At 36.7% G+C, this 24,664-nt stretch overlaps 1 protein-coding gene across 1 annotated transcript in view; it reads left to right on the forward strand.

The window, feature by feature from the left end:
- Positions 1-24,509, forward strand: part of LOC123556466 (heat shock 70 kDa protein 12A-like) — a 51,300-nt gene extending 26,791 nt beyond the window's left edge. Inside the window, exons 8-13 of the mRNA XM_053544435.1 lie at positions 10,246-10,268; positions 16,203-16,332; positions 16,998-17,192; positions 20,952-21,170; positions 22,137-22,290; positions 22,867-24,509. Coding sequence (XP_053400410.1) covers positions 10,246-10,268; positions 16,203-16,332; positions 16,998-17,192; positions 20,952-21,170; positions 22,137-22,290; positions 22,867-23,927 — 1,782 coding nt within the window. The 3' untranslated portion in view covers positions 23,928-24,509. The remainder of the gene's footprint in view (positions 1-10,245; positions 10,269-16,202; positions 16,333-16,997; positions 17,193-20,951; positions 21,171-22,136; positions 22,291-22,866) is intronic.
- Positions 24,510-24,664: the final 155 nt, after the last annotated feature.

The raw sequence follows: 24,664 nt of genomic DNA on the forward strand, positions 1-24,664 counted from the left end.
AAAAAAGTCAATATTTCCAAGAGTGCTGCTCTAGAAAGGTTCCAACGTAGATCTAATTGCCTTGTTTTGTGTAAATTAGGTTGCCGCAACAAAATTATGTAATTAAGCTGATGTGATACGGTCGGTGACATCCTAATGCTAAAATTTTCAAATGCTTGAATGTTTTTACTAAGTTAAGAAAATACGTAAACCTTGCATTTTAGAAACGTATTCTGAAAATCTAAACAAATATAACAAAGCTAATCACATGCATGCTTCAGGGACTCGTGTCATTATTTTTAATATGTCTTTAAATTTATGTAAAGCCCTTATGTGAGCACTGCCAATGGTGTTTTATCGCCTTAACAGCATAAAAAGGTCATATATTGAAACATTTTTTCAGAAGTCTGTGACACGGTTCCCTCAAACAGGGAACAGTGTATAAAATGAGACTCTAGGGGTTGCATTGTTCAAAAATGATGGCGGGTACGACGAGAGTGTCTTATCGCCTAACAACACAAAAAGGTCATATTATGAAACATTTTTCAGAAGTCTGTGACATGGTTCCCTCAAACAGGGAGCAGTGTATAAAATGAGTCTCTAGGGGTTACAGCTAGTTGTAAGCATTGTTCAAAAAATAACGTCGGGTACGACATTAACGTCCTTTTGTAGTCATGTGCTAAATGATCTACGGGTTCCGGTTTACATACTTTTCTAAACATGATAAAAAGAAAATTTGAGCCGCACCATGAGAAAACCAACATAGTGCATTTGCGAGCAGCATGGATCCAGACCAGCCTGCGCATCCACGCAGTCTGGTCAGGATCCATACTATTCGCTTTCAAACCCTATTGCAATTAGAGAAACCGTTAGGGAACAGTATGGATCCTGACCAGACTGCGCGGATCCGCAGGCTGGTCTGAATCCACGCTGGTCGCAAATGCACTATGTTGGTTTTCTCATGGGGCGGCTCATTTAGTATATCATTTTTAGACTTTACCTAATACCGTTTTATCAACCATTTTTCTTCACATAAGAATAACGAATATGGGCTCACGTCATCGATTAGAAGTACAAAAAATGAAACTTTTGCATAACATCAAACGTGAATAGAGGTTGACAATAATCGTCGTGACGTATGTTTTAATATGTGCGTGAAATTAGCCAGAGCAGCCAGAGTAGCCAGAGTAGCCAGAGTTCAGCCAGAGTTCGGCCAGAGTTCAGCCAGAGTAGCCAGAGTTCAGCCAGAGTTCGGCCAGAGTTCAGCCAGAGTAGCCAGAGTTCAGCCAGAGTTTAGCCAGAGTAGCCAGAGAAGTCAAAACTCTGGTTACTCTGGCTAGCCAGAGTAGCCAGAGTTCAGCCAGAGAAGTCATAACTGTGGTTACTCTGGCTGGCCAGAGTAGCCAGAGTTCAGCCAGAGTAGCCAGAACTCTAGTTACTCTGGCTGGCCAGAGTAGCCAGAACTCTAGTTACCCTGGCTGGCCAGAGTAGCCAGAGTTCAGCCAGAGTAGCCAGAACTCTAGTTACCCTGGCTGGCCAGAGTAGCCAGAGTTCAGCAAGAAAAGCCAGAGTTTGTAGGATGTTAAAATGTTCTGGCTACTCTGGTCAGCCATAGTATCCAGAATAGCCCGAGTCACCTGGATTTTATTTGCTTTGGTTAGTCTGGCCAGAGTAGCCAGAGTTTCTATGATTTAAAGAGCAGGCAGAGTAACCTGGTTCACAAAACATTTTCCGTCTTAGCTGAATTTGATTATGAAACTTAATATGTAATTTCTATCTAAATAGCATGTTTAAACTGAATTTCAAGTTAATTACTATTTTTAAGTGGCTATTTAGAGTAGCCAGAGTAGCTAGAAATCTGGTTAATCTAGAGTAGCCAGAGTAGCCAGAACCCTTGTTACTCAGGCTGGCCAGAGTAGCCAGAGTTCAGCCAGAGCAGCCAGAGTTCAGCCAAAGTTCAGCCATAGTAGGAAGAGTTTCTAGGATTTTAACATGTTCTGACTACTCTGGTCAGCCAGAGTATCCAGAGTAGCCCGAGTCACCAGGATTCCTTTTGCTCTGGTTACTTTGGCTGGCCAGAGAAGCCAGAGTTTGTAAGATTTTAACATGTTTTTGCAAATCTGGTCAGCCAGAGTAGCCAGAGTAACCAGGTCCCATGTTCACAAAAGTTTTTCAGTCTTAGCTGGATTTGATTATGAAATTTAATAATTGAGCCGTGCCATAAGAAAACAAACATAGTGGCTTTGGGACCAGCATGGATCCAGACCAGGCTGCGCATACGTGCAGTTTTGTCAGCTTCCATATTGTTTGCTTTTAAAGCGTATTGGACTTTGAGAAACTGTTAGCGAACAGTATGGATCCTAACGCTCAGGCTGGTCTGGATCCATTATGGTCTCAAACCCACTATGTTGGTTTTCTCATGGCACGACTCATATGTCATTTCTATCTAAATAGCATGTTCAGAACTGAATTTTAAGTTAATAACTATCTTCAAGTGGCTATTTAGAGTAGCCAGAGTAGCCAGGACTCTGGTCACTATGGCTGGCCAGAGTTCAGCCAGAGTTTAGCCAGAGTAGCCAGAGTTCAGCCAGAGTAGCCAGTCCTGGTTACTCTGGCTGGCCAGAATATCCAGAGTTCAGCCAGAGTAGCCAGAAACCTGGTTGCTCTGGCTGGCCAGAGTGGCCGAGTAACCAGGATGTCAATTGTTCTGGCTACTTTGGTTAGGCAGAACAGCCAGAATTTCCGAAATGTCCATTGGTTCTAGCTACCTAGGCTAGCCCGAATAGCCAGAGAAAATACTGTAATACCTATTGCGAAATGACCCTTTTGGTTCTCTCAGGTTTGATTTTTGAGTGTTTTATATATATCAAGTGATTCATAAAACGGACTTCAAAGAATTGTCTTATCTTTTAGACTGCAGCCAGAGTAGCCAGACGTTCTAGGATTTTAATATGTTCTAGCTAGTCTGGTCAGCCAGAGTAGTCAGAGTGACCATGATTTCATTTGGTCTGGCTACTCTGGCTAGCCAGAACAGCCAGAATTTTCGAGATGGCCATTGGTACAAGCTACCCTGCTAATCAGAAATAGCCAAAGAAAATACAGTAAAACCTGTTGCCAGAGTAGCCAGATTAATCAGAACTCTGGTTACTGTTGCTGACCAGGACAGTCTGTTTAATAATTTTCACATAGTCTGGCTACTCTGGCTGGCCAGAGTAACCAGGAATAACTGAAATGCGCACGGGTTCTGGTTACTCTGGCTGGCCAGAAAAGCCAGAGAAAATACAGACAAACATGTAAACTAGAGCCATTTTTAAAATGTATGACCCTTTTTCATAAAAATCATATTATACATGATTAGGCTGCACTAACTGTTGTATATGATTATAATGTAAATAAAAAGTTAGACCTGTTGCGTTTTGTGTGTGTGGTATATGAAGGCTGAAATTCACAAAGATTAAAGCGGACAGGTCTATATATTTATGGTAGATTGAAAGTCTTTAAAACACGCCTAAAAATATAAAATAACAACAACAACAACAAAGAAACTGTAAGACGGCATGATTTTCGAACAAAGTTAAGAGTAACACGAAACAGAAAATGACACTTTCCAAAAAAAAAAAGTAACAGGGTATATGCAAAGGCTGTTTGTTTATATATACTCAGCGTCACTGAAAAGTTACCACCATAATGACCCTTATATTTTAAAAATCGCACTGGACTGTGTTAAAGGTATAACACGACTACATTTTTGACGCAGCTGAGACGTCACTGGTGTAAAGATTTGTCAAATTCGATTAACTCCATTTGAGGCACGGGCTGCACTTGCAAAATGACTTTTTCCAGCAATGTTGACATGTACGAATTTTCTATCGCAAATCATTCATCGCACTTAAAAGTTAGTCGACAGACTAAAAGGAATACGTCAAAAAACCCAGAATATCCTTGCTAAGAATGCCACGTTTAAGGCACGATCAACGCCATCAGGCCATTGGCATGGTTGACGCCGAACTTTCATGTCGCGAAATTGCACGTCGTATATGCTGTTCTCACCTGACAGTCATGAAATGGGTTAGGAGACATGATCAGACAGGGTCTATGAGTAATAAACCGCGCACAGGCCATGAAAAAGTGACGTCAATATTGTATAAAATAGTAAAGAGGTATATATTAGGTGGAAACTTTTCAGTGACGCCGAGTATACATTGTAAATAATGCTTAGGTATGTTTTCTTTTTCTATAATTGTAATTATACAAAGTAGCCTGCAAGGTCTGTGGCAGAATATATCAGCATTGATATTTGATATTACAGCCCACATCTAATTTATTTTGAACTGGTAGGCGTCCAGGATTTTGGACGTTTTCAATCCACTACTTTTGAAAATATTTTAACAAAATATTAAATTGACTACTAAGATACAAAAACAAAATTTTGATATTCCTTCAAATTTCTTCAAAAATGACTTTAGTTTCAACGTACCTCAAATCGGGTTGTACAGTTTTCTATAAGCTTATACAATGCATTTCCAAATTCATTGTTCTCAGGACTCTTAATGTAAAACTAAGAAGTCGTAAAAACATTGCGAGTCCGGATATTCAAGGCTATACTATACTAGTAATATGCCTGTATCATGTCAAAAGGTATTTTTCGATACAAGTTCTTAGAATATCCTTTAACAGTTTATACAGGTCCTGGCAACTTATTTATTACACACGATGTCAACCATCCACACAATAGCTACATTTCGGTTGCCCATGGCTAAAACCAAGTTACTAATTGATATATTGCAAATACCATTTTGTATGATGTTGCACCTTTTTGAGAAACCTTGTTTAAATAATTCCGCCTCCATAGCTCAGTGACTAGAGCGTCTGTCATCTAATCCGACCGTCACGAGTTTGAGCCCTGGCGGAAACGGACATATATGTGCCTGCCATGTTGGGGTCAAAATTACATCATGGCGAATAAAGGCTAAGCCCGGCACGGCACTACGATTAATGGAGCACAATTTTTTAATTTTTTTTGTCAATGTCCAGTTTTGAGCATGCCTTGAAAATAGCGCTGTCATGCAAACAGTACAGCTATTTCCCCATAAGTACGATGTTCCGTTTGGACAGTCATGACTTTTTATCTAATACTAAATCGTGATGCACAATGGCACAATGACGAAAACGTGATGGCACGATGATGAAACAACGGTTGTATGATGGTGAAAACACTGGCGCGATGGTGAAATGTCGATGTAATATCGCGTTTTCACCGTCGTGTTTTCGTCATCGTACCATCGTGTTTTCATCATCGTACCATCGCATTGTCACCATCCGGAGGTCATGCGCAGTGGTACAATACATGTTTCAGTAAAATACAGGCTTGATACAATCTCATTTTCACATTGCAATTTTACAGTTTTATGAACAGAGCACTGAACATTTTGGAAAACAACAGAATCTAAATGGTAAATTTCTTCTCTCAAAATACATTTAGATACATTCATCTATTGTTGACAAAAAAAATGTGTACGGGACTACGCATTTCTAACTGGAAGGCTATGGTACGATGGTGAAACCACGATGGTACGATGATGATAACGCGATGGCACGATGGTGAAACCACAATGGTACGGTGATGATAACGCGATGGCACGATGGTGAAAACGCGATGATATGGTGGTAAAAACGCGATGGTACGATGTTGAAAACGCGATGGTACGATGATTGAAACGCGATATTACATCGACATCGCAAAATCGCGATTGCAGCATCGTACCATCGCGTTTTTACAATCGTACCATCGTTGTTTCATCAATCGTGTCATCGCGCCATCGCGTTTTCGTCATCGTACCATCGTGCATTGCGGTTTAGTATTAAATAAAAAGTCACGATTGTCCAAACGGAACGCCGTACGTAACAGTGTGAAAATGGTGAAAAGTCAATTTACATTACTGAACAAAATTAATAGGTAAGACTAAGTCAGATTAAATGATATTTAATAGTTACCATTATATATTGAGTGACCCTCATACACTATACTTAAATTTTTTAGCTCTTGTCACTGTGTGAGGTTTTAAGATCAACTTTTGTCTTGTCTATCAGATTGAGTCAGGCTCTTTGACTGAACTCGGTACTTATTCCATTTTGTATTGTGAAACCTTAAAAATCTTCTCAGTATCGCAAGACCCAGAGCTTAGGTATTTTGCAAGAAGCATTGGCAAGTACATCTCTTCAAAATTGTTCAAATCATGGACTTCGGGTCATATTGGATCTGCCTTGGGGCTATAAGTTTCATATAGAGTAATATATTAAATCCTATAAAAATAGTCTTATTTTCCTTTAGCCCAGACTATATATATTTTGTATGTAGCATGGCCTAGTGAATGCCTCTCTTAAAATTGAGCAAATCATGTCCCCTGATATCAAAAATGCCCCCGCTTGTGCTAATGAGCTTGCAAAGTCTTTCAGGAAAATCTTTTAAAATCTTCTCATAAGAATTGCAATGACAAGAGTAAAGATATTTTACATGTTCAAACCAATACCCCAGAGTCAAAATGGATCCTACATAAGTTTTACATAGAAAAAAACATGATATACTTACATAGCAAACATCTTTCAGAGCCACAAGGGTACTAGTAAGAGCTGAAATAGTTTGCATGTAAATTAGCAAAAATTTATAATGGAGTTCTTTCAAACTTGATTGAATCACCACCCCCGGGCAATATAAGTCTCTCTCTGTGGATTATCAAGTATACTTTTAATCTTATACAATATAAGTTTAAAATTTCCAGAATACCCAGAATTTAGAGTTGACAATTACAAACTGTGAATTTTTACTATGACTGTCATATCCCACAAAGTCCAGGTAAGCGATTCAGGACCACAAATGTCCTGTACTTTATACTGATATCATAAACAATTTCAGTGAATTCCATATAACTTTGAGTGTAAAAATAAAGAATATTTATTTGAAGGCTTCTTGTTTTGTATTTATTTAACTTCAGTGTTTGCCTTGAATTTGTACCAAATAAATTAACTTGAAGACATAACGATAATATAAAGAAATTGGAGAATAAATTTTTCATACATGTTGACAACAACCAATTCCTGAAATTTGCATATTAAAGTTGTGGAAGTTGACGAAATGTTGACATGTGAACACATACACTTAAAGCGGCTTAATAACGGTATTTCATCTAAACCCTTGGAAAAAGGTAGGTACCTGTGGCATGAAATCAAAACGCAAAATGCCATTCAAAAATTGATTGTGGTCACCTTATGCCATCAGACAATCAACATTCCATGTTGTATTAACTCGGTATCACTTGTGTATGTGTATGAAACGATACTCACTGTGTTCGGATTAAACAGTTATAGGACTGCTAAATGATAAGACTATTCTTTGAAGTCCGTTTGATGAAACACTTGATACATGAAACACTAAAAAACCCTGAGGGTACAAAAAAGGGTCATTTCGCAACATGTTAAAGCCTTAGAAACTCTGGCTACTCTGGCAGAAGTCCGTTTTATGAATCACTTGATACATAAAACACAAAACAACCAACCCTGAGAGAACCCAAATAGTCAACAATCTTCTCACACCTTTCCAATATAGCTTCCGTTCCAAACATAGCTGTGAGGCTCACCTATTATCCTTTAAAGAAGGAACTTTTGACAATATCCAATCTGGAAACAAACAGGTCTCATTGTAATGGATTTCTAGAAAACTTTCGACAAGATTCTCTATAAAATCGTGAAACTTTGTGTCGGTAGAATCTCTCTATCCTGGATTCAATTTCCTTAGTAACCGTTCTCAATCTGTAGTAACTGAAGGCTCACACACTTTACCAGTTCTTTCAGGGGATTCCTCAAGGTTCAGTGTTGGGTCCTTGTCTCTTTCTTTATTTTATCAATGACCTTCCTGACTCTGTTAAAGGCAGAATACGCTTATTTGCTGATGACACTATCATATACCTCAACATAGACTCGTTAATAGACTCTTACAAAGTTTAAGATGATTTGACAAAATTAGAATAATGGGAACGTAACTGGTCTATGGAATTCAATCCTGATAAATGCGAAGTAATAGGAATCTCAAAAAAAAAATATCATCTTACCATATATATTACTTAATCAAGACCTAAAAACTACAGAAAATGCTTCATATCTTAGTGATGTCTTAACTTTGAAACACTTACTGAAATATTACATCTTCAAAAGCTAGTAACACTCTCAGATTTATACAAAAATATGTACAATTTTATAACAGTAATATTAAAGAAACTGCCTAAAAACATACGTTCGCCCACAATTAGAATACTGTAACACCATATTGCATCCATTGCAGAAAAAAATTAGTATATGAGATTATTATCATTATTATTATTATTATTATTATTATTATTATTATTACTAATCCAAATTTGTTGAGCGCCCATTTAATATAAAATATACGTTCAAGGGCGCTTAACAATTAAACATGTGACATATCGCAGATATGTAGGTAAATCATAAAAACATGGCATATGCAATATTAAAACTGAAAGTGAATGATTTGATTAATGGTTATTTGTATAACATTAATCGGGATGCATGTATTCTTCTATGTTCTAGTGTCTGCCATTAAGTTTCAAACATTGATGTTACGCTGCTTTGGTATGAGTAGCCAGAACATGTTAAAATCCTAATAAAGTCGTGTTACTCTGGCTGAACTCTGGTTACTCTGGCCAGCCAGAGTAATCAGACTTTTGGCTACTCTGGCTGAACTCTGCCTATTCTTGCCAGCCAGAGTAACCAGAGTTCTGGCTTCTCTGGCTACTATAAATAGCTAACTGAAAATAGTTATTAACTTGAAATTCAGTTTTAAACATGCTATTTAGAAAGAAATAACATACTAAGTTTCAAGATCGAATTCAGCTAAGACTGAAAATGTTTTGCGAACACGGGACCTGATATCTCTGGCTACTCTTGCTGACCAGAGTAGCCAGAACATGTTAAAACCCTAGAAACTCTAGCACGAGTAACCAGAGCTGCTTTAATTAACCACTTGAAAATAGTTATTAACTTGAAATTCAGTTTTAAATACGCTATTTAGATAGAAATGACATATTAAGTTTCATAATTAAACTTAGCTAAGACTGAAAATACATGGTACCTGGTTACTATAGCTACACTGGCTAGTCTGGCTGATCAGAGTAGCCAGAACATGTTAAAATCCTAGAAACTCTAGCTTCTCTGGCTGAACTCTGGCTACTCTGTTAGAAACAGCCAGAGTGACCAGAGCAAATGATATCCTGGTGACTCGGGCTACTGTTGCTACTTTGGCTGAACAGAGTAGCCAGAACATGTTAAAAATCTAGAAACTCTGCCTACTCTGGTTGAATTATGGCTACTCTGGCCAGCCAGAGTAACCAGAGTTCTGGATACTGGATGAACTCTTGCTTAACTCAGGCTACTCTGGCCAGCCAGAGTAACTAACCAGAGTTCTGGCTACTCCAGCTGAACTCTGGCTACTCTGGCTAGCCAGAGTAACCAGAATTATGGCTACTCTGACTGAACTCTGACTACTCTGGCTACTCTGGCTAAACTCTGGCTGAACTCTGGCTGAACTCTGGCTACTCTGGCTGAACTCTGGCCGAACTCTGGCTGAACTCTGGCTACTCTGGCTGCTCTGGCTAATTTCACGCACATTATGATATTTAGTCGTTTTTAAAATATGATATTTATCTTGGATGAAAACCAGTGCTTATTTTATCATTAGGCAATATAGTGAAATGACAAGGTATGTTATAATTTTTTCTGTGGATATTAAAAATTATTTGTAAGAATTATGTCTGTCTGGTTTTTACGTTTTATGAAATAAAAACGACAGAAGATTCTCTTGATGAATGGAATTAAACTAATGTTTGAATACATGTAGCTTGATTTATAAGTAAAATTTGAACAACATAATTACAAATAATTTACTAGCGTCAGTCTGCGATTGCGTATAGAACAACTGACAATTATAAACGTAACGCCTAGATACGACATGCAATAATTGACGTAGCGTCTACTTGTAAGCATATCAGGTCTCGAAACCATAGGAGTTTAGTATTTTAGTAAAATATAACACACGTCTACCCAATTTTGTTTACTGAATATATTTAAATTAAATAAACAATACAATGTACTATGTCACTGAATTAAGCAGGAAGTGTTTACAAAGCACTGAATAAACTGACTGATAAAACGAAATACCACGAACTGAACAAGGAAGAAAATTATTAAAATTTCCAGTTTCGAAATAAAAACACTTACGGGTAGGTACATATCATTTTATTCCTTATTATCCAACTTTTTATTTCTTAAACGGTATTTATAAACTTTATAATTCCAGACGTGTTATATTATTTAACGACAAAGTTAAAATAAATGTAATGATAGTTTCGTTTTCGGTAAAATGAAAAAAAAAAAAAGAACATATTTCTTAAACATCTTTAAATACTAATAAATTATTAGAAAAATTATTAACGTGTCACGGGAACGAGATCACACTTCTTCAAGAAACCATATATGTATTTCAAATATTTGTATTAGTAAAGTGAACTACAAAACACCGACCTGAAATGCATGAATCATTGTTTTGTAGTTACAAAGACAATTTACATGATGTAAGTTTCATTTATTCTGAGTTTGAACAAAATGAAGGGATAAATCAACAGGCTGTCAGATAATTACTTTACAGTAGAACCCCGCCTTACGACAACCCCGCTAAAAAGGGAATCTCTTTAAAGAACGGATTTTTTCCTTCCTTGTTTAATGGTCGATTCATCAGAAAATGAGACCATCTATAAACTACATTTTGTGTTAAATAAAATCATTTTTAAGAGAGGAACAACTTTTTTATTAGATTTCAGAAAAAACATGCAGTGTTTCGGCCGTATAATACGCATCAAATTACATCGATTATATCTGATCCCTTTATTTTAACAAGCAAAACATATGCTATTTGAATGCAGTTTGTTGGTGTGACATGCTACGTGCGAGTGATTTTATCTATGAATGATACCAATAACAATACTAGCTCTGTAATGTTTCTATTTTATATTTACACAGATAAGATAAATTTACAAGTATCAAAACATTTATTAAATGAAAGATAACCAATATATACTAACCGCACTACCCATACAGTGTTGATACTGTACATATTAGCAGTAAGTCCTCTTATGTGTTGGAACTATACACATCAGCAGTAAGTCCTCTTATGTGTTGATGCTGTACATATCAGCAGTAAGTTCTCTTATGTGTTGATACTGTACAAATCAGCAGTAATGCCTCTTATGTGTTGGAATTGTACACATCAGCAGTAAGTCCTCTTATGTGTTGATACTGTACACATCATCAGTAAGTTCTCTTATTTGTTGATGCTGTACAAATCAACTGTAAGTCCTCTTATGGGTTGATGTTGTACACGTCAACAGTAAATCCTCTTATGTGTTGATACTGTACATATCAGCAGTAAGTCCTCTTATGTGTTGATACTGCACATGTCAGCAGTAAGTCTACTTATGTGTTGATACTGTACACATCAGCAGTAAGTCCTCTTATGTGTTGATGCTGTACACATCAGCAGTAAGTCCTCTTATGTGTTGATACTGCACATGTCAGCAGTAAGTCCTCTTATGTGTTGATACTGTACACATCAGTAGTAAGTCCTCTTATGAGTTGATGCTGTACACATCAGCAGTAAGTCCTCTTATGTGTTGATACTGCACATGTCAGCAGTAAGTCTTCTTATGTGTTGATACTGTACACATCAGCAGTAAGTCCTCTTATGTGTTGATACCATACATATCAGTAGTAAGTCCTCTTATGTGTTGATACTGTACACATCAGCAGTAAGTCCTCTTATGTGTTGATACTGCACATGTCAGCAGTAAGTCTTCTTATGTGTTGATACTGTACACATCAACAGTAAGTCCTCTTATGTGTTGATACTATACATATCAGCAGTAAGTCCTCTTATGTGTTGATACTGTAAACATCAACAGTAAGTCCTCTTATGTGTTGATACTGTACACATCAGCAGTAAGTCCTCTTAAATGTTGATACTATTCATATCGGCAGTAAGTCCATTTATGTGTTGATACTGTCACATCAGTAGTAAGTCCTCTTATGTGTTGATACTGCACATGTCAGCAGAAAGTCTTTTTATGTGTTGATACTGTACATATCAGCAGTAAGTCCTCTTATGTGTTGATACTGTTCACATCAGCAGTAAGTCCTTTTATGTGCTGATACTATACATATCAGCAATAAGTCCTCTTATGTGTTGATACTGTACACATCAGCAGTAAGTCATCTTATGTGTTGATACTTTACATATCAGCAGTAAGTTCTTCTATGTGTTGATTCTGTACACATCAGCAGTAAGTCCTCTTATGTGTTGATACTGTACACATCTGCAGTAAGTCCATTTATGTGTTGATACTGTACATATCAGCAGTAAGTCCATTTATGTGTTGATACTGTACATATTAGCAGTAAGTCCTCTTATGTGTTGATACTGTACATATCAGCAGTAAGTCCTCTCATGTGTTGATACTGTACATATCATCAGTAAGTCCTCTTATGTGTTGATACTGTACACATCAGCAGCAAGTCCTCTATGTGTTGATACTGTACACATCAGCAGTAAGTCCTCTTATGTGCTGATGCTGCACATGTCAGCAGAAAGTCTTCTTATGTGTTGATACTGTACATATCAGCAGTAAGTCCTCTGATGTGTTGATACTGTACACATCAGCAGTAAGTCCTCTTATGTGTTGATACTATACACATCAGCAATAAGTCCTTTATGTGTTGATACTGTACACATCAGCAGTACGTCCTCTTATGTGCTGATGCTGCACATGTCAGCAGAAAGTCTACTTATGTGTTGATACTGTACACATCAGCAGTAAGTCCTCTTATGTGTTGATGCTGTACACATCAGCAGTAAGTCCTCTTATGTGTTGATACTGCACATGTCAGCAGTAAGTCTTCTTATGTGTTGATACTGTACACATCAGTAGTAAGTCCTCTTATGAGTTGATGCTGTACACATCAGCAGTAAGTCCTCTTATGTGTTGATACTGCACATGTCAGCAGTAAGTCTTCTTATGTGTTGATACTGTACACATCAGCAGTAAGTCCTCTTATGTGTTGATACCATACATATCAGTAGTAAGTCCTCTTATGTGTTGATACTGTACACATCAGCAGTAAGTCCTCTTATGTGTTGATACTGCACATGTCAGCAGTAAGTCTTCTTATGTGTTGATACTGTACACATCAGCAGTAAGTCCTCTTATGTGTTGATACTATACATATCAGCAGTAAGTCCTCTTATGTGTTGATACTGTAAACATCAACAGTAAGTCCTCTTATGTGTTGATACTGTACACATCAGCAGTAAGTCCTCTTAAATGTTGATACTATTCATATCGGCAGTAAGTCCATTTATGTGTTGATACTGTCACATCAGTAGTAAGTCCTCTTATGTGTTGATACTGCACATGTCAGCAGAAAGTCTTTTTATGTGTTGATACTGTACATATCAGCAGTAAGTCCTCTTATGTGTTGATACTGTACACATCAGCAGTAAGTCCTTTTATATGCTGATACTATACATATCAGCAATAAGTCCTCTTATGTGTTGATACTGTACACATCAGCAGTAAGTCATCTTATGTGTTGATACTTTACATATCAGCAGTAAGTTCTTCTATGTGTTGATTCTGTACACATCAGCAGTAAGTCCTCTTATGTGTTGATACTGTACACATCTGCAGTAAGTCCATTTATGTGTTGATACTGTACATATCAGCAGTAAGTCCATTTATGTGTTGATACTGTACATATTAGCAGTAAGTCCTCTTATGTGTTGATACTGTACATATCAGCAGTTAGTCCTCTCATGTGTTGATACTGTACATATCATCAGTTAGTCCTCTTATGTGTTGATACTGTACACATCAGCAGCAAGTCCTCTATGTGTTGATACTGTACACATCAGCAGTAAGTCCTCTTATGTGCTGATGCTGCACATGTCAGCAGAAAATCTTCTTATGTGTTGATACTGTACATATCAGCAGTAAGTCCTCTGATGTGTTAATACTGTACACATCAGCAGTAAGTCCTCTTATGTGTTGATACTATACACATCAGCAATAAGTCCTTTATGTGTTGATACTGTACACATCAGCAGTACGTCCTCTTATGTGCTGATGCTGCACATGTCAGCAGAAAGTCTTCTTATGTGTTGATTCTGTACATATCAGCAGTAAGTCCTCTGATGTGTTAATACTGTACACATCAGCAGTAAGTCCTCTTATGTGTTGATACTATACACATCAGCAATAAGTCCTCTTATGTGTTGATACTGTACACATCAGCAGTAAGTCCTCTTATGTGTTGATACTGTACATATCAGCAGCAGTAAGTCATCTTGTGTGTTGATACTGTACACATCAGCAGTAAGTCCTCTTATGTGTTGATACTGTACATATCAGCAGTAAGTCCTCTTATGTGTTGATACTATACATATCAGCAGCAGTAAGTCCTCTTATGTGTTGATACTATACATATCAGCAGCAGTAAGTCCTCTTATGTGTTGATACTGTACACATCAGCAGTAAGTCCTCTTATGTGTTGATACTGTACATATCAGCAGCAGTAAGTCCTCTTGTGTGTTGATACTGTACACATCAGCAGTAAGTCCTCTTATGCGTTGATACTGTACATATCAGCAGTAAGTCCTCTTATGTGTTGATACTATACATATCAGCAGCAGTAAGTCCTCCTATGTGTTGATACTATACATATCAGCAGCAGTAAGTCCTCTTATGTGTTGATACTATACATATCAGCAGCAGTAAGTCCTCTTGTGTGTTAATACTGTACACATCAGCAGTAAGTCCTCTAATGTGTTGATACTATACATATCAGCAGCAGTAAGTCCTCTTGTGTGTTGATACTGTACACATCAGCAGTAAGTCCTCTTATGTGTTGATACTGTACATATCAGCAGCAGTAAGTCCTCTTATATGTTGATACTATACTTATCAGCAGCAGTAAGTCCTCTTATGTGTTGATACTGTACACATCAGCAGTAAGTCCGCTTATGTGTTGATACTATACATATCAGCAGCAGTAAGTCCTCTTATGTGTTGATACTGTACACATCAGCAGTAAGTCCGCTTATGTGTTGATACTATACATATCAGCAACAGTAAGTCCTCTTATATGTTGATACTGTACACATTAGCAGTAAGTCCTCTTATGTGTTGATACTGTACATATCAGCAGTAAGTCCTCTTATGTGTTGATACTGTACACATCAGCAGTAAGTCCTCTTATGTGTTGATACTTTACACATCAGCAGTAAGTCCTCTTATGTGTTGATACCATACATATCAGCAGTAAGTCATCTTATGTGTTGATACTGTACACATCAGCAGTAAGTCCTCTTATGTGTTGATACTATACATATCAGCAGTAAGTCCTCTAATGTGTTGATACTGTACACATCAGCAGTAAGTCCTCTTATGTGTTGATACTATACATATCAGCAGTCAGTCCTCTTATGTGTTGATACTGTACATACCAACAGTAAGTCCTCTTTTGTTTTGATACTGAGCACAGGCAACATACGGATAAAACAACTTCTGATGTTGACAGATCGAATGAATATAATGTCCAAACTAATATATCACATTTTTATTTCCAGTGCAAAACTGGAATATGAAATTCCATATATACAATAATGTCGGTCACTCTTATCATTTCCTTAAAGTACTGTTTTATCTTTATTGACATTTTTTGCAAATATACTGACGAAGAAACAGGGAGCTTTCCACAATTTACTCGCAGAGGAGCTTAGTAACGATGTGCATGGCTTACAAGTTCTCAGTCAATCTGTGGAATTTACCCATTAATTTTCTTATATAATAATTAAAATATCGCATTGCTTTGAGTGATGTGGAAATAGTGTCAATATTTGGAGGAATAGTTTCAGTCTCGACTGACAGTACTGCTCACATGTTCCCATTCCAAGCAATGCACTGTTTATATAAAACCACTCTGGTTAAATAAAAGCAACTATTTCTTTTTCTGTCAAACACATTGATTAAGATATTAATATATGTAACTGTCAAAGTTGGTTTGATTAGTATCTTCATATCGTTTACTGTTGTATTTTAACATTAAAGGTTTTCTCGAGAAAGGCCAATGGGGACGCTAAATGAAGACTACCTCTTGGTTGCTGCCATCGATTTTGGAACTGCATACTCGGGATATGCTTTCTCTACAAGAGGTGATTACAATAGAGACCCACTGAAGGTAAAACTCTAAATATGAATGAATACCACTGTAGTCACAATATTCTCTATTAGTATAGCACTTCATTCAAAAACTTTTACTTAAACTTTTGGTGAATTAGTATACTATCAGATTAGTCAAATTCCTTTATCTACATGTATTAACTTTTAATGAAAACAAAAACTTCTTCTTTTAGACCAACAGTATGCCGGTTTGTACCATTCGTATGTTAGAGCCTATGTAGTATTTGCAATACAGGTCAATATCAGCTTAACAAAATTCCACTGAAACCGTTGCTAGGGGGTTTGAATGGTGTTGCACTTTTCATTACGTCTCAGAAATAGACTCAACAATCTAGCCTAAATTTGCTTGGTTACATTCTATGCTTCTAAGGAATATATTTATAGAGTTTATTAACCATCACAACAGTAGTGTTCATTTTGTGTGGCGGCGGTAAAATGCTTCGGTATTATAATTTGAGTCCTTTAGGATTGTGGAGTCAAATCAACATCTGTATATGAAAGATCCGCTTTATCCGGTGCTAGGAGAGGTGTATAGCACATATCATTACATAACAGACTCCATAAAACCGAGCCTGCTAACAGTTTGTTTGCTTGCATTCTATGCTTTCAAAGGATCATATATTCTATTCCTAGATTAAACATGTTTTTATTTTCCCGCCCTAGGTATCTGCAAACACATGGGGTGCCGGCAATCTAATGTCATTAAAGACATCTACATGTGTTCTTTTTGACAAGAACAAGAAATTCCATTCCTTTGGTTTTGAAGCTGAAGACAACTATTCCGGCTATGCCCTGGATGATGAACATCACGACTACTACTTCTTCAGAAGATTCAAAATGAAACTTTTCGATAGGATGGTAAGCAAAATGGTCTAACTAGCCGAAACGTATACAAACTAATGTTTACAAGCTTAAACAAGGTCAACGTCATATTACCAAAAAGGTCATAAGATCAGTTAGAATATAAGATTCTTTCCCTGGTTGTAGATGCAGATGGGAATTTCCGGCCTCGAGGGTAACTGTTTCTAAAGGCGGTAACGAGGCTCCAGGGGTGTAAGATGGATTTTTCCAGCACCGGTAAAAATATCGGAAAACCCCGTCTGGTATGTAAGAACGTAACGTCCAACACGTTACAACGGCAACTTTTATTGTGCACCCAGGTGCCCTTCCAGATAATTGCCAGCCATTCGGGTACTGGGTAGAACCACCGACAGCTGACCGAATGGCTAACTCACATGAAAAATGTACACCCCTAGCGAGTTTTGATCCCATATCGATGAAGGCAAAGTCATTTTAAGCCAGCGACCTTAACCAGTCCAGCCACTGAGATCCACTTTGATAAATATTAGTAACAACATGAATCACAATGTGTATCAAACAGTACAAGTCAGATATTTGGTATCTGCAACACTCGACAAATAACAATAGATTGTATATCTGCAATTGATTAACGAAACTTCAAACACCCAATCCTTTTCAGATATACATGTTTGTTTGTTTTTTGTTTTTGTTTTTTTGTTGTTGTTTTTTTTAATTTCTGGCACATTTTGAAAAATATATTATTATATAAACGTGCCAGGTTCGTTAGAAAAACAGGACAATTCTGAGAAAAACAAAACTTCTGTATCAAACAAACTTAATTTTTTTTTATATATTTGACCAAAACATTCCTCTGTATCTTGTGACATTTGATGATATTTTGAAAATGAATGAACAAAATGGTGTTTATGCACGGTTGGATTTGTAGAAATTGTAGAAACTTCGTTATGTTTTGAATAAGACATTTAGCTGTATAACTTAGAAAGTTGATGAATATGCTTTTAGAATTATAAAAGCTATTTATAAAGCTATCGCGGTGTATGGTGTGGGGGGGGGGGGGGGGGGGGGGGGGGTGGTCTGGGTTGTAACGCTTGCCTCACTTTGCGACGCATGCCTTATTTAAAATGCCGATATGCAGCCTGAGATATCTGATTGTAAGAAAGTGTATGTCCTAATCATACAAACTTGAAATGTCTTTCCATTAAGAAATATAACAGAATGTTTTCACAACTATCAAATTCGTCTGTACAGCAAAGAAGCAGTTGACAACTACTACTAATTGCTTCAGTGCTAGAGATACTGTCCTACCGATAAATAAAACATATTTATAATGACAACAGTCCGAAAAACTGTCATCTACATAGAGGATGTTACATTCATGAGTGTCTTTTCATATTGAATTTATTAAACGAGTTGAATAAAGTAATAAAATGCGAGGCTCATCCGAGCATTTTATCAATTCTACTCAACGAGTTTAATAAATTTATGGGGAAAGTCACAAATGTAATATTCTTTTCATCACATGTTAGCTTTTCCTATCGAAACATCAAATACTCTACTTTGTTTTCCTATATAAACAAGTCAGTTTGACCAACGTCTCCTATACTATAAACGACGTCGACGTCAAAGCTTTATTGTAATATGTTTTTCTTTGTTAAAACACTCCTACGCTAGAATAACGTCACGTTAACGTGCAGTGACGTCAAATTTTTGTTGAGACCAAGAAAGAGCGCTAATATATTTTATCTACTGTTTTAGATTAAAGGCATATCAGAATCGAAATAAGTTATACCAAAACCGTTTTTAACACTATTGATATGCATGCGGTAATACGCCCTACAAATAATTTCACTCGGGCTGCGCACTCGTGAAATTATTACGCCCGACGTATAACCGCCCAACGTGCATAATTAAGAAATAATTTATAGCAAAAGAGTGCTTTAACACTGCACGATGGGTGGTTTTACGTCGGGCGTAATAATTTCACGAGGGTGCAGCCCGAATGAAATTATTAGATTACCACCCGAGTGGTAAATAGTGTTAAAACATGCCTGTGCTATAAATTATTTCGATTCTAATATGCCCTTAATCTAAAACAGTAGATAAAATATAGAAGCGCTCTTTCTTGGTCGGCAAGCCTCATTACCGCCCAATGCGCAGGTCCCCTCGGGACGGATATTTCTATCCGATTCGTAAACACATGACAGATATTATTAATCTACTGTTTTAGATTAAGTTCATATTAGAATCGAAATAATTTATAGCAAAATAGTGTTTTAACACTATTTATACACTCGGGCGGAAATACGTCGTAGAAATAATTTCACTCGGGCTGCGCCCTCGTGCAATTATTACGCCCGACGTATCACCACCCGTCGTGCATAAATAGTGTTAAAGCACTCTTTTTTGCTATAAATTATTTCTTAATTAAAACTCTCTTTTGCTATAAATTATTTCTTAATTACAATAGTGTATAATCATTTGTAAGTAATTTGTGGATATTTGTTTGTTTTTAGTGAATATGGAAATATCTCTCTGAGAAGTGAGAAAATTTCAAATGTTTTCATGAGCGCATAGCGCGGGTGAAAGTATTAAAATTTTCTCACTCCTCAGTGAGATATTCCATATTCACGAAAAACAAACACATTTTCTTTTATGCTTAATTACGTTGAGATATGCATTTTGCAACACATTTTAATCTCAACGCGGGAAACAGACGCGCGTAAATGAACGCGTCAGACGTGTTGTGACGTTAGAAAGATGCACAAAACATAAAGTTCCATTTCATTTTATTTCTTGCTGCATAACGTTATGAAATTCTCGTTCTAGCATAAAACTGCTGTTATTGTCACTTTTCGAGGGTGTTTTAACAGGAGAGAAAACGTGTGTTAACAGAGAGATTCTCGCGCTCACGTGCTGTTATAACACCTTTTTATATATGCACGTTCCATAGCAAAGCGTAAACGCATTACGGCCCTAAAACGGATAATTCAAAATGAAATGACGTCAACGTGACAAAACAACGTAGACTTTACCGCGCATTTCATGGAAATTCAAAGACGTTGAGGGACATAACGTTAGAGGATATTTGTTTGTGTCAGTGAAATATCAATTTTATTTCACAAGTGAGCATCAGAAACTGATATTTTCACGAGTGGCTACTACAATTTTATTTCACAAGTGAGCATCAGAAATAAAATTGATATTTCACTGACACAAACAAATTTTCTTTTTATTTCATGTGTAAAACTCTTCTTTTGTCGCGTAATTTATAAAATGTCGAAAATCGCGGGAAAGATCAACAGAAAGCATAACGCAAATGACGTCATTTTAACGACGTCATCGTCATTATGGTCCCCGGTATTCATAACGCTCGGTATACAATTTGACTTCAGTCGCGACGGAGGACCGGAACTAGTACGGCAAAAACTGAAAAATAAAAATGATAATCTATTGTTTCAAAATTGTGGATTATCACTTTTATTTCACTGAAAAAAAAACTCTATAATTCACTGGAAAACATAAAATAAATAGAGGATATTACATGAGTGTCCTTTCGTATTGAATTTATTAAACGAGTTGAATAAAATAATAAAATGCGAGGCTCTGCTAAAGCCCTCGGGCAGTTAGCCTATGACACTAGGTGTGTCATTATGGAAAGAAGGCACAACTAAGTCTTATTATTACACTCCGCGACGTGAAACATGTGAAGAATATTATTTAACAGTTCTTAACCGCGGAAATGTTTCGTAGCGTTTACACTAAACAAAATCTGTTTTATACTATTATGTACTGTAGCAACTGAAGAGGAAATTTATGTTGGAAGATGAGATGGGAAAGAAGATGTCTGCAATGGATGTATTCTCGGCTTGCATTAAATATCTTAAAGATCACCTAATGAAAAGATGTCTGCAGCAGTTACCAGACACCACTGATACTGATATCCGATGGGTGCTTACTGTTCCAGCTATCTGGAATGATACCTCTAAACAGTTTATGAGAGAAGCTGCTCAGCTGGTAATTTACACTACCACCATATTACACGAATATCGTCTTATCATACAGTTGCATTTCTGTACATGTGCATATGCATAATTTACAAATGTCTTTTCCACTCTTAATAGTTCATCAGAAATCAAAAGAATCTGCAACGAATGAAATATTTTTTTTCTTAATTTTGATATTTTTGAGAAGCGGATGATTCTATTTTTCATAAAATGGGCGGGATATTATTTTTAATATTTTTATAATTATTTAAAGGGACTGGATTTCAAAATTTGGCTAAAATGATGTTTCATTAAAATTGAGGTTTCAGTCATATTATGAACATCAGAACATGCGTTTTTGTTCTAAGCTATTTTTAATAAATGCTAAATCAAGAAGTAAACATGTCCAAGTCGGGAATCGAACCCGGGCCGCCGCGGCAATAAAAGACTTTCCTTCCTTCTTTACCAATACACCACGGAGGAATTCATACTTTTAAGGGCAGTTTACCTCCGGTATCGCTTTTCAATTTTGAATGGAAAAAATAATAGAAACAACTAACTAATTTGTTTCCATAACATATTATCGATTATTTTTCTTTCTTTTTTCTCGTATCCAGATCCAGGGCCCTTAAACTTATTAAATGACATCTTTTCAAATGATAGCTCAGTGCACGATGAAGATAATATTCATTCAACTACTCACAATGGAAGATTCCATAGAGTAAAATCTACTATTGAAATATGACGAGTATTATGTGTAAGCAAAAATGCAAACTGCAATAATTCTTCTCTTACTGACAGAATCCAATGATATGCTTATTGTTATAGATGGATAATTTACTTGTTGAACGTGTGTCATTTAAACTCTAAAAATGACCCTAAAATTTGTTCGTTCATTTTCGTTTATAGATATTCTCATTCAAATATTCTCGGAAAGTGGCAAAAAGTTTTGCACTAAAATGTATATATGTACAAAATTATTATCAACTATTTGCAGGCTGGAATAGAAAGCGATCATTTGCTCATTGCACTTGAACCAGAGGCTGCCAGTCTGTGCTGTAGGCACTTGCCGATGAACACGCTTAAAGGATGCAGTGGTGGTTTTATACCATTTGGACCACGTTCAAAATATCTCGTGTTTGATGCTGGTGGTAAGCAATAACAAACAGCTTTAAAAAAGAGTGTATTTTATATTTCTTATTTTATCCTTCTTTGGCAATATGTGAAACGACTGAGCTTTTATATCAACTGACCATTTAGCACATAATGTGTACATGGATTAAACTTAGTCTCTTATTTTTGACTTTGAAGTATATTTTTTTCTAATATTTCAGATAAAAATGATGACCTGATCTGTGAATTACTTCCAATAAATCAGTAACCGTAGAATCATCTACTTTTGTGGGAATAAAAGGCTATTTTATGTGGACAAGAATTCTTTGATTCGAACATGTGAAGATAAAAATGAAAATTTTGCTCATACGTTGGGATTAAATTTCGTGGATTCACCTATCAAAGAAATCAACGAAAATAAGTACCCACTGAAAATTAATTTTTTCATAGTTTTACAATATTTCACAATCTCTGTATACGTTTCAAAGTCATTTAACTACTTTAACTCTGCGTATTTTAGGTTAATGTTATTCTGTTTGATAATATCTAGACATTTGAATTGCAAGTACCTGGAATATCCAACCCTTATCAAAAGTTCCACTTTCTATTTGCAGGTGGTACTGTTGACATCACTGTGCATGAGGTACAACCGAGTGGCTCCTTGAAGGAACTGTACAAGGCCAACGGAGGGAATTGGGGCGGGACGTACATCGACATAGCGTTCAGAAATCTCCTAGCAGATATTGTTGGGAACGATGTGATGGACGACTTCCAGGCGACTCAAATGATGGATTACATTGACCTTTTCAGAGAATTTGAGGTAAAGAAGAGAAACTTCAAAAATGAAATGACAGAGAAGATCACATTCAAAGTCCCGATTGCTCTCAACGACAACTTCAAGAAGAAAAGAAGTAAGGACATAAAAGACCACATAAAGACAAAGCCTCAATACGACCAGAAAGTGAACTGGATCGGTGACAAACTTCGCATGGAAGCAAGTGTTGCAAAAGGCCTTTTCAAAGATGCTTGTGATAGCGTTGCCCAGCATTTGAAATCACTTTTTAGTGAGGGTCAGGTAAAAGATGTCCAAACCATTCTGATGGTTGGCGGATTTTCGGAATCCCCGATGTTACAGGCGGTACTGAGAAATTCCTTTCCCGATAAGAAGATAATCATTCCTGCTGATCCAGGTCTGGCTGTCTTGAAAGGGGCTGTCATTTTTGGTCACGATCCAGCTGTCATCCGTGAAAGGCGCTGCAAAGTTACCTACGGCGTTCAAACCTCTTATCCCTTCAAGAAAGGGACACATCCCGAATCAAAGAAGTTTACCGATGATGCTGGCGAAGAATGCTGTGCAGACATGTTCGATAAGCATGTGGAAAATGGACAGGCAGTTGTTTGTGGGGAAAGCCAAGTGACGCGCTCATACGTTCCAACAAAAATCAACCAGAAAAAAATCACGTTTTCTGTATATGCATCAAAAGATCCAGACCCGGTATACACAACTGATCCTAACTGTACGCACCTCGGATCATTGACCGTTGATTTACAAGGTTCTGGCCTAGACCGCTCGGTTAAAGTTCAGATGACTTTCGGTGACACAGAGCTTCATGTTACAGCAATTGAAGAGGATACTCAAAAGAAAAGCAAAGCAAAGTTCGACTTTCTTAGTTGAATGGCAATAATACGATGTCACTGATTTCATTTACATGTATAAAAAATAGATATGATAATGTTATCAGTGTGAAATAGTGTAAGAAGCCATGTATCCTGCAGTTATATTTTGAAAAGATAGATATAGATAGCAGATGTCAAACACTTAAAACCAAACTTGGACTCTTGACACTTTGTTGACACTTATCATATATGGCACTGCTTGATCTATCTTTCTGGACTATTCGTTCTGTACATGATGTTGATATTTATATATTTTAGATACATGTCATCACAGGATCTGCTGCTGCAGAAGCTATTTGGTCAAGACAGTGTGCATTTACACAATGACATATTTAATATAATAGAGTCGAAAGATGTTATATAATCCAGCTTATTGCATTAAGCACTGTTTCATGTTATTCTCAGTATTTCAAGACTATTAAAAGTGTGTGTTTACTGGGCAGTGTCTTCTTGTCGTAACCAAAGTGTTGTATTCATTATAAGATGTAATGTCGGAAATAAATACGCGTGTTTTTATTGTCTATATCACAATGTTTGATAAATTAAAAGTAACCTTAAATAAATACTATTGGCTTTGCTAGTTCCATTTTATATTATACAGCTGATTGCATTGCTGTTTCATGTTATACTTAGCATTTTCAAGAAAAGGAAGGAAAATGACAATACAGAACAACACGACAGTACGATAAAACATTTTGTCGTATTGGCGTCCCCGCCTGCACAACAGTTCGTAGG

The sequence above is a fragment of the Mercenaria mercenaria genome, chromosome 5 (assembly GCF_021730395.1).
Source record: "Mercenaria mercenaria strain notata chromosome 5, MADL_Memer_1, whole genome shotgun sequence".
In the NCBI taxonomy this organism is placed as follows: domain Eukaryota; kingdom Metazoa; phylum Mollusca; class Bivalvia; order Venerida; family Veneridae; genus Mercenaria; species Mercenaria mercenaria.